Source organism: Amblyomma maculatum, chromosome 1, assembly GCF_055883805.1.
Source record: "Amblyomma maculatum isolate TAMU_Amacu chromosome 1, ASM5588380v1, whole genome shotgun sequence".
Taxonomy (NCBI): Eukaryota; Metazoa; Arthropoda; class Arachnida; order Ixodida; family Ixodidae; genus Amblyomma; species Amblyomma maculatum.
Window position 1 is genome coordinate 413327913 of NC_139344.1, and position 14501 is coordinate 413342413.

At 43.7% G+C, this 14501-nt stretch overlaps 1 protein-coding gene across 1 annotated transcript in view; it reads right to left on the minus strand.

The window, feature by feature from the left end:
• Positions 1 to 1395: 1395 nt before the first annotated feature.
• LOC146208964 (multidrug resistance protein mrp-7-like) overlaps positions 1396 to 14501 on the minus strand; it is a 77443-nt gene continuing 64337 nt past the window's right edge. Inside the window, exons 19-20 of the mRNA XM_084579607.1 lie at positions 8111 to 8305; positions 1396 to 1690 (exon numbers count right to left, since the gene is read on the minus strand). Of these exons, the coding sequence (XP_084435733.1) occupies positions 1537 to 1690; positions 8111 to 8305 (349 nt within the window). The 3' untranslated portion in view covers positions 1396 to 1536. The remainder of the gene's footprint in view (positions 1691 to 8110; positions 8306 to 14501) is intronic.

Consider the following 14501-nt stretch of genomic DNA (forward strand, 5'->3'; position numbering starts at 1 on the left):
ACGAGAACGATCCAGCCACTTAATCGCGTCGTCCGTCTGAAGTTTGCAAGGTTGCGTGCATGGACTTGCATGGCTGCTTGCAGTGGCGTAATATTTAGGCCAAGAAATAACAACTCAGCCACAGAACATAATAATGAATTGTAGTAAATTCATTGATACATTCTTGCACAAATCCTACGTACTACATACAAACGCTGTACAGTTGTTCTGCAACACGCTGCATAGAATGCATGCTTCTAGATCAGAATTTCTAATATACATAACTGCCCGCTCTGTGTCGTTGCCAGTTTCTCACATCTAACTGAACTAAAGATGCATTAGAACTTTTTGCTAGTCCTATAGACGTCTGCTTCTTTTTGATGGCCATTCCACGTTCAGCTGGCGCTTTTCATCCCGTTGGCAAAAAACGTACCTTTAGTGTGTTCAAAAGTCCCTCTTGCTGTAGACGCGGTTTTTATGCTAATGTGGTGCAACGTTTGCCGTGCTCGCGTCATTAATGTTTTTAGAGACCAGTTGACGTACAGTAAACCTTTTACCCACCTGTAACTATGGTTGTTGTGGATAGGAAACTTATGGTATATTATAAGGCCCGTTGACAAAGCAGATTCCGTGGATTATCTGTGGGCATATTCATCACATCAAGCAAAAAAAAAAGGTTAACCTCTTTCGAGAAGTCAGGTGTAATGAAACCAATCGCCAAACCCCGAGTCCACGCGCGCGTCTGGAACACAAAGCTACAGAAACACATCGTAGGTGGTTGAAATCACAAGGTTGTGTGGTGTGATTCACGTCCTGGTGCACTTACCTTTAAATTTCACTATGTATATGCGAGAGCTCATACTTAAATGTGAATCTTAATATAACTACGTTAGGTAGCAGAAGCATATCTGACATCGGCAGTCAAAATATTGTGAAAGACGTAATTCAGATTTTCTCTTTGATATGTGAGCATATGTGAGGTTGCTCTTGAAGAGACTATAGCTCAATTATGCGGCTTAAAATAATAATAACCTGTCTTTTGTTGAATGTTATTAACAGCTTATTAACACGCTTTGATTCTACCCAAGCACTATTTAAAATCTCTTATAGTCTTTAACGTGAGATGGTCAGTAGCCATACAATTCTCAAAGCAGCCAAAAGTAGATGCTCTCTAACAATCGAGTGGTTATTAACGTGTCTGTTCGATGATATTGATTGCCGAAACTTCGCCTTGCACATATGCCGACATGGGGAAATGCTTGGACTTCTTATTCGAAAGCTTGAACACCAAACCTTTTCTGCGATATGCCCCTTATTATTACCTACACCCTCTGAAGATGTAAGCCAGATTTTCACGTAGACCTTGAAAGTGCACATCTAAGCAATTCTATGAACTCAGGACGACACTTCGGTTTTCTGAGACTTATATTTTATTGTACAGAGTTTCTCAGATTCAATGCTTGGAATGAATGATATGCGCTGTGATTTCTTCGGCGTGGCATATTCCTGTTTTGTTTTCGTTTAATGCCGCATTCGATAAACTAGGTTTCTGATACGTCAGGAGATATGGTTAGCTGCGGTGTTTCGTTTTCTGACTTCCGGGTCGATACCTGCGCTCAACGCCATGCTGCGAAAAGTGGAGCTCCCATCAGCAAGCAGATCTATCGGCAGGCCACACTCCAGGACTCGGCCTTCGCCCATCACCACCACCCTGCAAAATGGCGTTAGTAAGACGTCGTTTCATTTTCAGGCGTTTCTACTCTAATCCTAAAACACAACATTTAGGCTTTTCATTGCAACTTTTTACAATAGCCGATTATGGCTGGCGTTTTTCATAGAAATTATGAAGAAATCTGATAGCTGTAAAATGCGCTGCTGCATCGCTTTTAAGCCATCGCACAACGTAGAAGTTGTCCGATGGATGCGATTCTAATTTGCTTGTAATTAGAGAGATATAGCTTAGCGCGTTCCGCAATATGCAACCTCGATCCTTTGCCACGCGATTTCTGCCCATGCGCAGGTCACTTTTCCAGCGCCAGATGGCGTCACGCGCTGAATGGCGGTGCGCATGCGTTCCGCGTGGGGATGCAAAATTTCAGGAAATTTTGAAGGTTGTAAAGAAACAAAAGACAGCCACTTTTTTCTGTAAATGTAGTAAATTTTGAAAGATATCAAATACGCGCATTACTCGAGAAGTACAGGTGCATTAAAACAGCAGTCTTTGTTTCGAGCAGAGTGCCGCTCTTGCAAATGTCACACCACTTTGAGACGGTTTTAAAAACACAAAAAAAGCTTTGTGGTTCTAGAAGATTGCTCCCATGTGTGTTGTGATCCAGAGGCTTAAAATGACTTGGCGGACGCATATTACTGACGGATCCAAACCAGTTAGGAGAGAGAAAGGCGACCTGTCCGGCCTTACAGGAAGGTTGCGCCACCCCGCTCAGTCATTTGTCTCCGCCAGACAGCATCATTTACGCACGAATCTACAACACGCCTACCAATAACCGGTATTGCCACAGTTCTTGCGCTACGGCATACCAGCTGTGTTCCGGCATGAACGATGACCAAGCTGAACGGTGAACGGCGATGCCTCTGCACAAGAGTTTACAGCTGCGCTGCTGTATGCGATCACCGGTGCCAGTCTTTGGCTGCTTTTGCTTGATTAAAGTTGCTTTGTGGTATTGGAGACAGAACATTCACAGCACCCGTGCTACCCCGGTCTGTTATTTTCACATTTTTTCACGTTATTCTTGTTGCGATGAAAGATGACGCGCCTGTGGCACAGTGCGGGAACCGTTTTTCGCCATATGTATGTTTTGTATGATCATAGACAGTGCTTTATTTAGCTGCATGAGCAAACGTTTTGACAGTGGTAAGAATTGTGAATATTGTGAGACTTGGCTTTTGAACGTCTGGACTGATTGGTTTGCAGATGATGATGACCACTCGTATACTGAAGGAATGTTCGCAATGGAATAGGAGCGAAGGGCTAGTGGTCGCCACGTATCACCTTGAAGGATTCTGAGTATGTTTCCGCATTTTTTAAGAAAATAAAAGCTCTTTAAAGAGCGATGACAGAAGACTTAGGGGATGATGCGGAGGAACTAAGCCTTGTGACGAGATGGCTTCATTTCAAACATTTGCATTTAGAGACCATTCATTTTATGAATACATCACAACTTGCGTCGAAGCTTGCTCACGAAGTCAGAAATTTGGACCTTGCTGTTCACTAGACTGTTCGTATTTTTTTCTAGTGTGCTTTGCTTCGGAGGGAATGTTCTGGTCAGTTTATAGTGTATGCGCGCGTTTTTAGCACTTAAACAACTTGCTTCGATAACTCCAGATGTGCGCTGCTTTGGCGCTTCATTTTCGACGTTAGTATACCCAGCACTGCTGCAGTGTTGTCAAAGCTGTAGTGAAAAAAAAGTTCAGAAGCAAAACAAGTGGTCATAGTTAGTCTGTGCGCACATATGGTGCAAGCATAGGCCTACCGGACATTGATTACAGAAGCTGTGCTCATTCGTTCCAGCACACAGCTTAAAGGTCCTAGTTTAGTGAGCGGCGCTGGATATCAGAGGAGCAGTAATTCGGAGTATTGCGGTTAGGCAAAGTCCTGTGTTTATTTTAGTGCCTCCTTTTCCTTAGCACCTTCTTTTTTGTTCTCGTATTGTCACGCGTAGGGCTTATATTGTCACGGTAATAGGGCTTAGTGAGGTTAGGGGACTGAATTAGGTATATAATGTACTGAAGGGCGGGCATGTACTGTGTTATCAAGGTTTACAGGAGAGCCAAGAACTAGGAGTAGGTTTCTTTGTCAATAAGTACATATCTAGTAATATAAATGAATTCTAAAGCATTATTGAGAGGTGGCAGGCATAATAATTAGGTTTCATAAGTGTTATCAACTTAAGGTTGTACAGGCATACACACATACATGAAGTCATGATGACCAAGCAGTTGAAAGCTTCCTCGAAGATGTAGAATCGGCAATGCGGAGAGGAAAGACGCAGTGTACTGCACTAATGGTCAAATGCTAAGGTGTTCACGCTTCAGTGAACTCACTTTGGCAAGTTCAATTTGTGTCTTAACTTCGTCTAAGCCCACGTTTACCAGAACCACTATAGCCATTGCCATCGATTACTGCTTGTCGTCTATGTAAACAGTGGGCTGAGAGTCAAGCATCAGAATGGAAACAAAACTGCACATGTCTTCCTCCGCCGTGGTGGCAATTGGAAGTTTATGTAAAGCGGTCGTTTTCTACAAAATGTAATTTTTCTAACCTTACTGAGCCCGAGCGAGTCTGAAAAGTTGGTTGTCGGTCATGTAGCGGTTGCAGTTGTGCCTTTCTTGCAGGAGGAACAAGTTATTTTTCAGAGCTGGTCAGTTGAGTGAGATGATTCTGATGCGTTCAAATAAGTCTGTGCCTAATTAAGCGCTAATGGAGTGCCCCAAAAAGGAAAGTTTGACCTTGAGGAATTGTTAATATACACAAGCCATGGAACGGGAGGACATGTTATTCGGATATGTCGATGACTTTATGCATTTGTGTTTTTAACTGAAATAATCAGGCATACGAAGAAAGCTGACCAAAATAAAGTTCAACAAATATGCTGCCTTCACATGAGAAACATAAAGGTAACTGCATGAATATAATCTGAATGGTTTACAGATTAATTGGTAATGAAGTAAGGAAATGATGCCATTCCTTCCGACAGTGTCAAGTTTTGACCTGAACTTAAGTTACTATAAAACATTTGATAGGCACCTCAATGTTTTTGGTTCATCTCTGTTCAAATTGTTTATTATGTATTGCTTTTGAAGATAACAGCTGGGAAAAGTGGACTTGGAAATGGTAACGTCAGGCTGGCTTGGCAGAATTACCGCCTTTCTCAAAGCTAAGGAAACGGCCGGACAGAATGACGCAAAGTTCATAAATATGAGTTAGAGAGACTTCTGTTACATTTTGTAGAAATAGTATTTCGATTTTATTCTGGGCACGTAATATTGGCAACAGGACTTCCCCAGTTTTGAATGTTTGAATGTTTTACATCTGAAGTTAGCTTTAGCCTATGTTCGACGCTTTTCTTATGATCGTATATGATTTTATGTTTAAATACCTTAAATCTGATCTTGTATCTCATCTGAGTGTATGTCATATTCAGTTTCTAAGTACATCATGTACGATTTCGGAAACAGGCTGCAAGTTCATAATGTAATTTTTCATTTAAATTTGAGGGCATTTAAGCAATAAAGGCCTTTTTAAAAGTGCTAATTTTTTTGATTGCGTTATAATGCTATTCTGCGACTCAGACTGCAACTAGATAAAAAGAGCAGTGGAAGTACTTCATTGAAAATAAAAAGAGCAGTTCTAAATGACGAAGAGAAGCAGTTGAACTTACTCTTGATGCTCGATTTCAGAGCAGCACAAAGTTTAACTTAAATTCAGCTTTGCTCAGCATCTTACAACCGAGGCTGTAAGAAATTATAAATAACTATATTTGAGCTTCACAAAACGGAAATATTATTGATCGCGATTCATATATAGCATAATATTTATAGCCGAAATATGATTTAGGTTGATTCATAAAACAAATGTTTAACTGATGCTGCATTGTACAAAAAAGTGCTTAAGTGTCATTGCGCCATGACGTGAAAACATGCCAAGTAATCATATTTACGCTTTAAATTTATTTCAAACTGAAACAACAACCGTTCATACGACGGCACATTGTACAATGACATATTGACGTCTTCGCTGTATTCCTAGTTCACGAACAGTATGTCAAAATGATCCACCACACCATCGTGTGAATATGACAGCTAACCGTTATACTAACGGCCTAAGTGTAATATACCAAATAATGACATGAACCGTCATTTGAAAATGAGAATGAACTCTCATATTTACAAGTTACATTATATCAAAATGATGAAATGCACAGTCATTTGGAAATGATGGTCGACTGTCATATTCACCGCTAAAATGTATTCTAGGTTGACAAGAAGTCATCGAAATGACTGAAAGCACCATGAAATCGAAATGACGGATTATTTGTGGAAATACAGCTGGCAAGATGTTTCCATCGTTTTGACCGTTTGTTTACAAGGCATCTCTCAATTAGCACAAATTTCATGTTTCTTTGAAGGAATTAGAATTTATTGTTTTTTTTTTTTCGTTTGCCCATGCCTCGGGGAAAAAACCCAGAAAAAAACTGTTTTTTTTTTTAAATATTGCTTTTTCTCGAGATCCCCAATCTCTAGTTTCACATCGGGGCTAAATCACCCGTTCTCACTGGATGCCCGGGGTATAACATATCCCGATAGCGGATCGCGCTATGCTATAATCTGGTTAATGTGCTGCGGCACATCTATAAAACAGAGCAGGCCGAGAAATGCAGTGCCCGGTTTATCGAGGAACTTATGACAACTGCCCGCCGTGGTACTGCAGTGGTTACTGCGTTCGCCTATTGTGTCCAAGGATGCGGGATCAAATCCCGGCTGTAGGGACTGCTTTTAGAAGGATGCGAAAAATGAGGCAGCCATATGTTGTACGATCCAAGCACGGCTTCTCTAGTATCCTGAGCTTCTTTGTGAAGTTAAATCCCATCATCCTAAACCTTCATGAGAATTCATAGGATTTGCAGCTTATTGTGGAACGCTTTTATTGCGGCATCATATTGTGAGTGCCCACCGTTATTGCCACAAGTCTTCAGGCCGCACTGGCCTCTTTTGCAGTAATTATGAGCAAGACAGAGGAATTTGGTCTGCCAGAAAACGTGCCCATTATATATGCACACCCTGCTCTTTATATATCCTCCTGAGACCCGGCTATGGGGATTTGTCCAATATATTGGACACTAAGTAATCAGGCGGTACTCCTATGCCAAGGCATTCATCCTCATAAAACCCTGCAGTCCAATATATTGGACACCTGCTAGCGCCATCTATGCAACATAGATGAAAACGCATCATTCAAATTCCCGCCAAAACTTTTCAAAACGGCGTCATTCCGCGGCGCGCGTTTTATGGCACCTGTCGGCGAAGTAAGTACGGTTTCTCGTATTTCTACCTACTTTCACAGCATATCTTTGATTTTATATTAAAGGTAATACAACAGCGAATGCGCAGAATAAGAAATTTAAACTGTTCAAGCGCTTACTTTTATTCATGCGTCCTTTGATTTCGCGTATCCACTGTGTTGGACGCTGGGACTCAACCCGGTCATTTTGACCGCGCTTTTGCCACGGCCTTGTTATGAATAGCAGACGAGTATTGTTGGTATTTAGCGGTTTGCGGACGAAATCGCCTCTCTTTGTTGTGTAACAGACCGGTCTCGCATGTCTGATGAGACAGCTGACGCAATTTTTCAATTTTATAATTTATAATTTTAATTAAAAATTAAAATTGATATATAACATCATAAATCATAAATATAAGGTTTTATAATTTTTTAATGTAAAGCAATGTTCTTTTGTACCAAATGCCAGCTCTGCTTCTGCATCACAAAGGAGAGAAGATGTTTTGAAATTGCCCACAGAAAGTGAAGCAGCGAGCGAAAGTTTTTTTTTTCTTTTTTTTTTTTTTTTGAGCAAAGGAAGGTCGCTTTTACGTTCTTTTTCACCCCTTTACTTTTGAAGTTAATAAAAAGAATTGCACACGAGTTTGAGAGCACTACCTGCGGCATGTAAATACATGTGCGCTTGGTGAAAAAAGAACGGGTAGAATCCCATTGTCCAATATATTGGACATCGTATTGAGCCGATACTATCAGGGCTATTGAAAAAACGTTTAATACTTTTCACCTTCATAACCATACTGACCTATTCTGAAAGTTAAAGAAAAATCTGTGCACCCAATGCATTCCCTGTCTCAGGAGGATATTCGAGTTTTAGGGGTGGTAGCTTTTATCCTTTTTGTATAAAGGGGAGTTGTTTAATTCTGCGCACACAAGTAGTGAACAAAAACAAATCACCTCTTCAGTTTAATGTATTACTTGTTAATCAGCTGCCCTTGTAAGCGCACTTTCGCTGGTTAAAAATTTAAATTGCTGTTCGGTGATTTACGTACATATCTTGAGCCTTTTTCTTTCGGAGCAAGAAAAGAAAAACATTTTTTTTGCCAGGTTACTTACCTGTCATAGTCCATGATGGTGTCTAGGCGGTGTGCAATGGTGATTACAGTACAGTGGGAGAAGCTCTGTCTAAGGGTAGCTTGCACTTTTCGCTCCGTGTCAGGGTCCATCTGAGATGTGGCTTCATCGAGCACAAGGACCTTCGTTTTCCGCAGAAGCGCGCGAGCGAGAGCCACCAGTTGTCGTTGACCGGCACTGTAAGCGTTCACATCACAGCGTTTCTGTCATGCAATCCTCAGCTCTAATTTTCTTTGTAAGCCTCTTTCCTTGTCATTTTAGCAGTTTTTCTAACACACGTAGAGACGCATAGCTCAATGGAATTCGAATGAGTGGAGCTGGGAGGCTGTGACAAAAAGATGAATGGTTGACAACTCTATTTACGCAAATTGTCGCAGATAAGGTTATCTGGAAAATAGGAGAAAGAGTCCTGCTTCCACGCTGTGACACGCGTCTGTAGCGACTGGCCGCCATTTCTTGAGCTGACAAACTAAGCGTCATAAGAAGAAACCTGTCTGCCAATACAATACAAAAAATAAATACTACTTTGCAATTATACCTTCTACCGATTGTAGGTAGCTATCCGCTAGAGGTCAGGAATCAAAAAGCCCCTGAACAAAACCTGTTCTACCTTCTTTCTTCAACTTCTGGCCCTTTTCAATTGAACTCTTCTTTAGCGCTTCTTTCATTTGCCGCTATGTGAGGACTGTTGTGCGTTGCGCTTAAAGAAATCATATGAGATGCCGAATGCGCTCAGCAGTGCGCCATAATAGAAATAGTTGTGTGAATTGATAGTTTAACACTTTCTTTCGCGACTGTTGCAAGCAGCCAAGCAGACCAAGTGACGGTGGCCGCTAGGTTATAGCTCCATGCTGTAAACGAAGCTCACAAAACACTGCTCATGAAACGAAAGGGAACTAGATATGAGCAAACGCCGTCCTGAGGCTCTCATTATCCCTGTTTGTCGTTTTTTGAGCCACGTTGATCTTGTGTTAATGTTCACAAACGTGCCTCAAATTATTTTTAACAATCCTTGGGTTGAGTAGCTAAGTAAAGCCTGGCGGGTAAAAAGAAGAATGCAAAGATCAATCTTAAGCCCATGCCTCACTCATTTTGTCGAGATGCTTCACAGTGCTACATTGCTAGTGCACGTACCGTTCATAATACGAAAAGCCGACCTGTCTTAGCGAGCGCCAGGCGGTCTCCGGCCGCCGTAGCAAGAAGGGCCACTTAATTAGTGCAGTTTGGTATTCCACTAATTGTATCTGCACTCTGTGTTTGTATATTGGCACGATGTTACTTTAGCTTTCGAAATTCCTACCTATTAAAATGAAATGATAAAAACTGCTTGAATTCGCTCCTTATCCTGCAATCTTCACTTTCTCCACAGGCACTGCTGCACTCCAGGTGGCTTAATGGCTATAGCTTTCAACGATGAGGCTTAGAATGTGGAATGAAATTATATCCACGACGACAACTTGCGTTATTTCGCGGGAGTTCAGAAACTTACGGGTCAAGTGAACTTCTGATGCGAACACTTGCGAAAGCAGTTGGGTTGACCCTCGACGGCTAATTTGATGCTTTTGCTGTGAAAGCATAGTTACTTACAGAAGTTACTTTTGGTCTGGAGGGAGCAGGCAGTGTGGCGACCGATGCTTGGTTGATGGAGGTGGCTAAGTCTTTAGTCTAGGCAAAATACGTGCGAAGTGAGTCCGCGACGGCTAGCGGTGCTTCTCGAGGGCAGCGCGCCTTTCTTTTGCGTATTTGAGTTTAGGTTCACGAAGCAAAAACTGTACAACGTCGACGGAGTATACATGACTTTCTCCCTCTTCATCTACCCTCCACTGAAATCACTTCTACACACTCTTGGTGCAGCGGAATGCCCCGTACACAACCTTACCCCCTTCCGGGACCTCTCTTCATCAAATTTCAAACGATGCACAGCAAGGCACAAAGGAGTGCATACTTTAACAAAGCCACCGTCATCTCAACCTAATGCTGCATACACTTCACGGCAAAAGGTAATTCCCCAAATTGATCTCCTAATTAACTCAAGTTATATGAGCACTCTAAAATGGAAAAAAATGAAACACCAGAAAAAGAATTTTTTCATTCAAAGAGCATTTTGAATTGCGAGGCGTTTATCGCTGTTCTATACTAGTAACAAACAGTACAATATTGCGTGCTTTATCTACTTCAAGAGCTGCGTAGCACCCTATAGTCGAGTGTTGCGGACTAATTTTTGACTCCACAGAGTGACAATACTCAAAAGTACTCAATGTACCCGAAACAAACTACTTTGATTCCGTCTTTTGTTTTGTGCGTCCATTTGATTGTGCAAAGACAAGTTATGCATTGCACTGTGGCGCTCTTGGACTCCTCTGCTCGATCACGGACGCCTACTTATAAGTTGCGTTCCCGGCGGGGAGGAAAGGCAGGTTGACGCTGGGCGTGTGGAGGCCCCGGGAAAATGCTGTGCATTCTGCTTATCACACTACATTTATTTGATATTGACAATGAAAGCAAAAGCGATGCACCGTTAGCACCAGCGCACCGCAGGCGTTAGCATTTCTGCAGTGTAGATTCCACAGTGCTCTCGAATCTTGTATAGATCGTTTGGCATTTCAGTCAGGTCCCGGCTTAGAAAAAGTGAAGAGAGCCATGAGCTCATGTTGCAATAAGCGTACCAGCTCGTGGAACTGCGCTTAGTTTTCGTTCACCAGCTTACCTTTTCTGTACTTCGTGTTTTTATAAACAGATAGAATTAACGGGGGGGGGGGGGGGGGGGGCACTGCGGCACGACAAAGGTATGGTTAGGGGTAAGGATGTCAGGAAACGACATGCATGCAGCTAAGTCATAATCTGTTGGGCGACCACAATATCCTCAGAAAGCAAATTGTAGCAAATGCTTCAGCTACTGATTAGTGTATTTATAGGGAGTGCTCCAATTATCAATTGAAACGCATCTTTTATATTCAGCCCCTAATCAGCATTATTCTCTTAGGCATCTATGCGAAAATCTGGCCCAATCACATTCATGGTGTGCGAGGCGGGTGCTCATTCACATGGAGTCAGCTCCCTTAAAGCCTGGAATTTGGACATGCATCACCTGACTCTCCGAGCTTTGGCCAGCGCATAGCGACGGCCGCGCTGCCAGGAGACCGCGTTGCAGGAAAAAGAATGAATGGGCGAGATCAGAATGAATCAACAACAACAAAAAAATTACCGACGATTACGTTACTTCCTAATGCGAAATTTGCGCGCAGCAAATAAGCTGTTTCACCTTTTCGGTAGATTGAGGCAAAGAAATCGGGCAACACATGTGTGCGCTATCACAGAATTTATTTTTTCACACGTATTCCTTTAACAAAGACTCCACTAACAGTTCTTGACAGTCATGAAGGAAGCTTTGTGGTCGGAGAAATAGACTGATATATGTTCGACTTGGTACACCAATGCTTGATTCTCAAAGACGAGATCTATACAAGTGCCTCGCGAGGTTGTCACAGCCGTGGGACGCGTTACAAGCGAGAGGAACGGGATACGAAGAGGCGTCCGTGTGCTGTGCGATGTCAGCGCACGTTAAAGATCCCCAGGTGGTCGAAATTACTCCGTAGCCCTCCACTACGACTCCTCTTTCTCTCTTTCCACTTTCACTCTCGCCTTCCTTCCTTCCCTTACGGCTTGGTTGCGGTGTCCACAGAAAACAAGTGAGACAGTTACGCGCCGTTCCCTTCATATAAAAAATAAATCAGTTTTTCTACGCGGTCATGCCCCCCGGGGTGGTACAGTGGTAAGACGCCCGACTACTGTCCGGAATACCCGGGCTCGAACCCGACCTCGGCGGCTGCGTTTCGATGGAGGCGAAACGAAGAGGCGTCAGTGTGCTGTGCGATGTCAGCGCACGTTAAAGATCCCCAAGTGGTCGAAATTACTCCGTAGCCCTCCACTACGGCTCCTCTTTCTCTCTTTACACTTTAACTCCCACCTTCCTCCCTTCCCTTACGGCGCGGTTCAGGTGTCCACAAACTCGTGTGACAGATACTGCGCCTTTCCCTTCCTGTGAACCAATTATTATTATTATCTACGCGGTCACGTTGTCTTGACTCGCTAGCGGCGGCAGCGGCATCAGACAGTCGCTGCTAGCGCTTCCTCTTGCGACCCCTCCCCCCCCCCCCCCAAATTCCCTTCCTTTCCTTGTGGTCTCCGGCTGCTCCGCGCTTCCTGCGAGGCTTCGGTTGCCAAGCGCCGGCTCGAACTGGGGGGATGAAAGTGGTGAGGCGCTGGTTACGAGGCCGACGCCGACGCGAAACCCAGGAACGAGCGCCAAAGAGCTGCGCTCTAATATGAATGAATAAAAAGGTACGTAGTGTATATATAATTTCTAGCCGGTAGCACCTTAGCCGAGTGTAACGAATGCCAAAGCCATTGCAAGGTTATGGTTTAATCCTTCCTTTTACTTGAGCTCAGTAAATTTTTGCTTCGTTTGCATCTATTTCCACGTCAGTACCTTCAGTATTTTCTTATTCAAGAACATAGTGTAGGTGGAGGAACACTCCAATGCTATAACATGATGTTTCAGAAAAGTATAGCAGCCGATTATTATTGATATTCCGAATCAAAAGGTAGTTCTCAAAATCTAGATGCGCCTTCGCAAGCAGTCATGGGCAAACATGAGATGAATAGCAGTGGCCCGAAACATTAAACGCCGAGCCGAACAGCGCGGACATTGAAGAAATTACTCATTGCTGTTTACTTATCAGTAATCGATAAAATCGAGGGTGCAGCGGTGGCGTAGCGGTAGAACATCCGCCTCGCATGCAAGAGGACCGGGGTTCAAATCCCGGTGCCACGCAATTCTCCACCGGATGAAAAAAGAAAAAAATCCGCGTGTTGATGGAATTGCATACACACGTTTGGGGTGCGACCTGATGCCGGTGAACACCTCCGGCAACGCACTCCCTCACCAGAACAGGAGTTGGCCACCCTGGTGCATTAATTGGCCACAACCTCCTATGATAAGCTCCATAAAACCCCGGCCCTCAGTCACCAGCGGCTGCGGAACAACTGACCACGGCGGCGGTCAGACCTGTGACGCAGCAGGGGGTGCTAAGAAAGCCTGGCTCCGCTGGACAGGCCGCCATTGAAAACTGACCCTGGCAACGTTTAATGCTAGAACTCTAGCTAGTGAAGCTAGTTTAGCAGTGCTGTTAAAGGAACTACAGGGCATGAAATGGGATGTCATAGGGCTTAGTGAGGTTAGGAGGCCGAATGAGGCATATACTGTACTGAAGGATGTGCATGTACTGTGTTATCGAGGTTTACCAGAGAGGCGACAACTAGGAGTAGGTTTCCTTGTCAATAAGTATATAGCAGGTAATATAGATGAATTCTATAGTATTAATGAGAGGGTTGCAGGCATCGTAATTAGGCTTAATAAGCGATATAAACTGAAGGTTGTACAGGCCTATGCACCTACATGTAGTTATGATGACCAGGCAGGTGAAACCTTCTATGAAGATGTAGAATCGGCAATGCGAAAAGTAAAGACGCAGTATACTGTACTAATGGGCGACTTCAATATAATAAATTGGTTCACAGGAAGGGAAAGGCGCAGTAACTGTCACACTTGCTCTGTGGACACCCGAACCGCGCCGTAACGGAAGGGAGGAAGGTGGGAATGAAAGTGGAAAGAGAGAAAGAGGAGCCGTAGTGGAGGGCTACGGAGTAATTTCGACCACCTGGGGATCTTTAACGTGCGCTGACATCGCACAGCACACGACGCCTCTTCGTTTCGCCTCCATCGAAACGCAGCCGCCGCGGTCGGGTTCGAACCCGGGAACTCCGGCACAGTAGTCGGGCGTCTTACCACTGCACCACCCCGGCGGGGGCGACTTCAATGCCAAGGTAGGAAAAAAACAGGCAGGAGACAAGGCAGTAGGTGACTATGGCATTGGTTCTAGGAATAGCAGGGGGGAGTTACTAGCTGAGTTTGCAGAGTGCAATAACTTACGAATCATGAATACCTTCTTCAGCAAACGGAAGAACCGGAAATGGACATGGAAAAGTCCTAACGGAGAGACTAAAAATGAAATCGACTTCATAATGTGTTCAACCCCCCCCCCCCCCCCTTGTGCAGGATGTAGAGGTAATCGGGAAAGTGCGATGCAGTGACCACAGGATGGTGAGGTCCCGAGTTATGCTAAATCTCAAGAAGGAACGCAACAGATTAGTAAGAAAGAAACCCATCAACGAATTAGCGGTGAGGGGGAGGGCAGAAGAGTTCAGGCTCTCGCTACAGAATAGGTTTTCAGCTCTAACTGAGGATGACGACATTACCCTAGAGGCAAGGAACAATAATTTCAGAGATATCATTACTGAGTGCGCGGTAGAA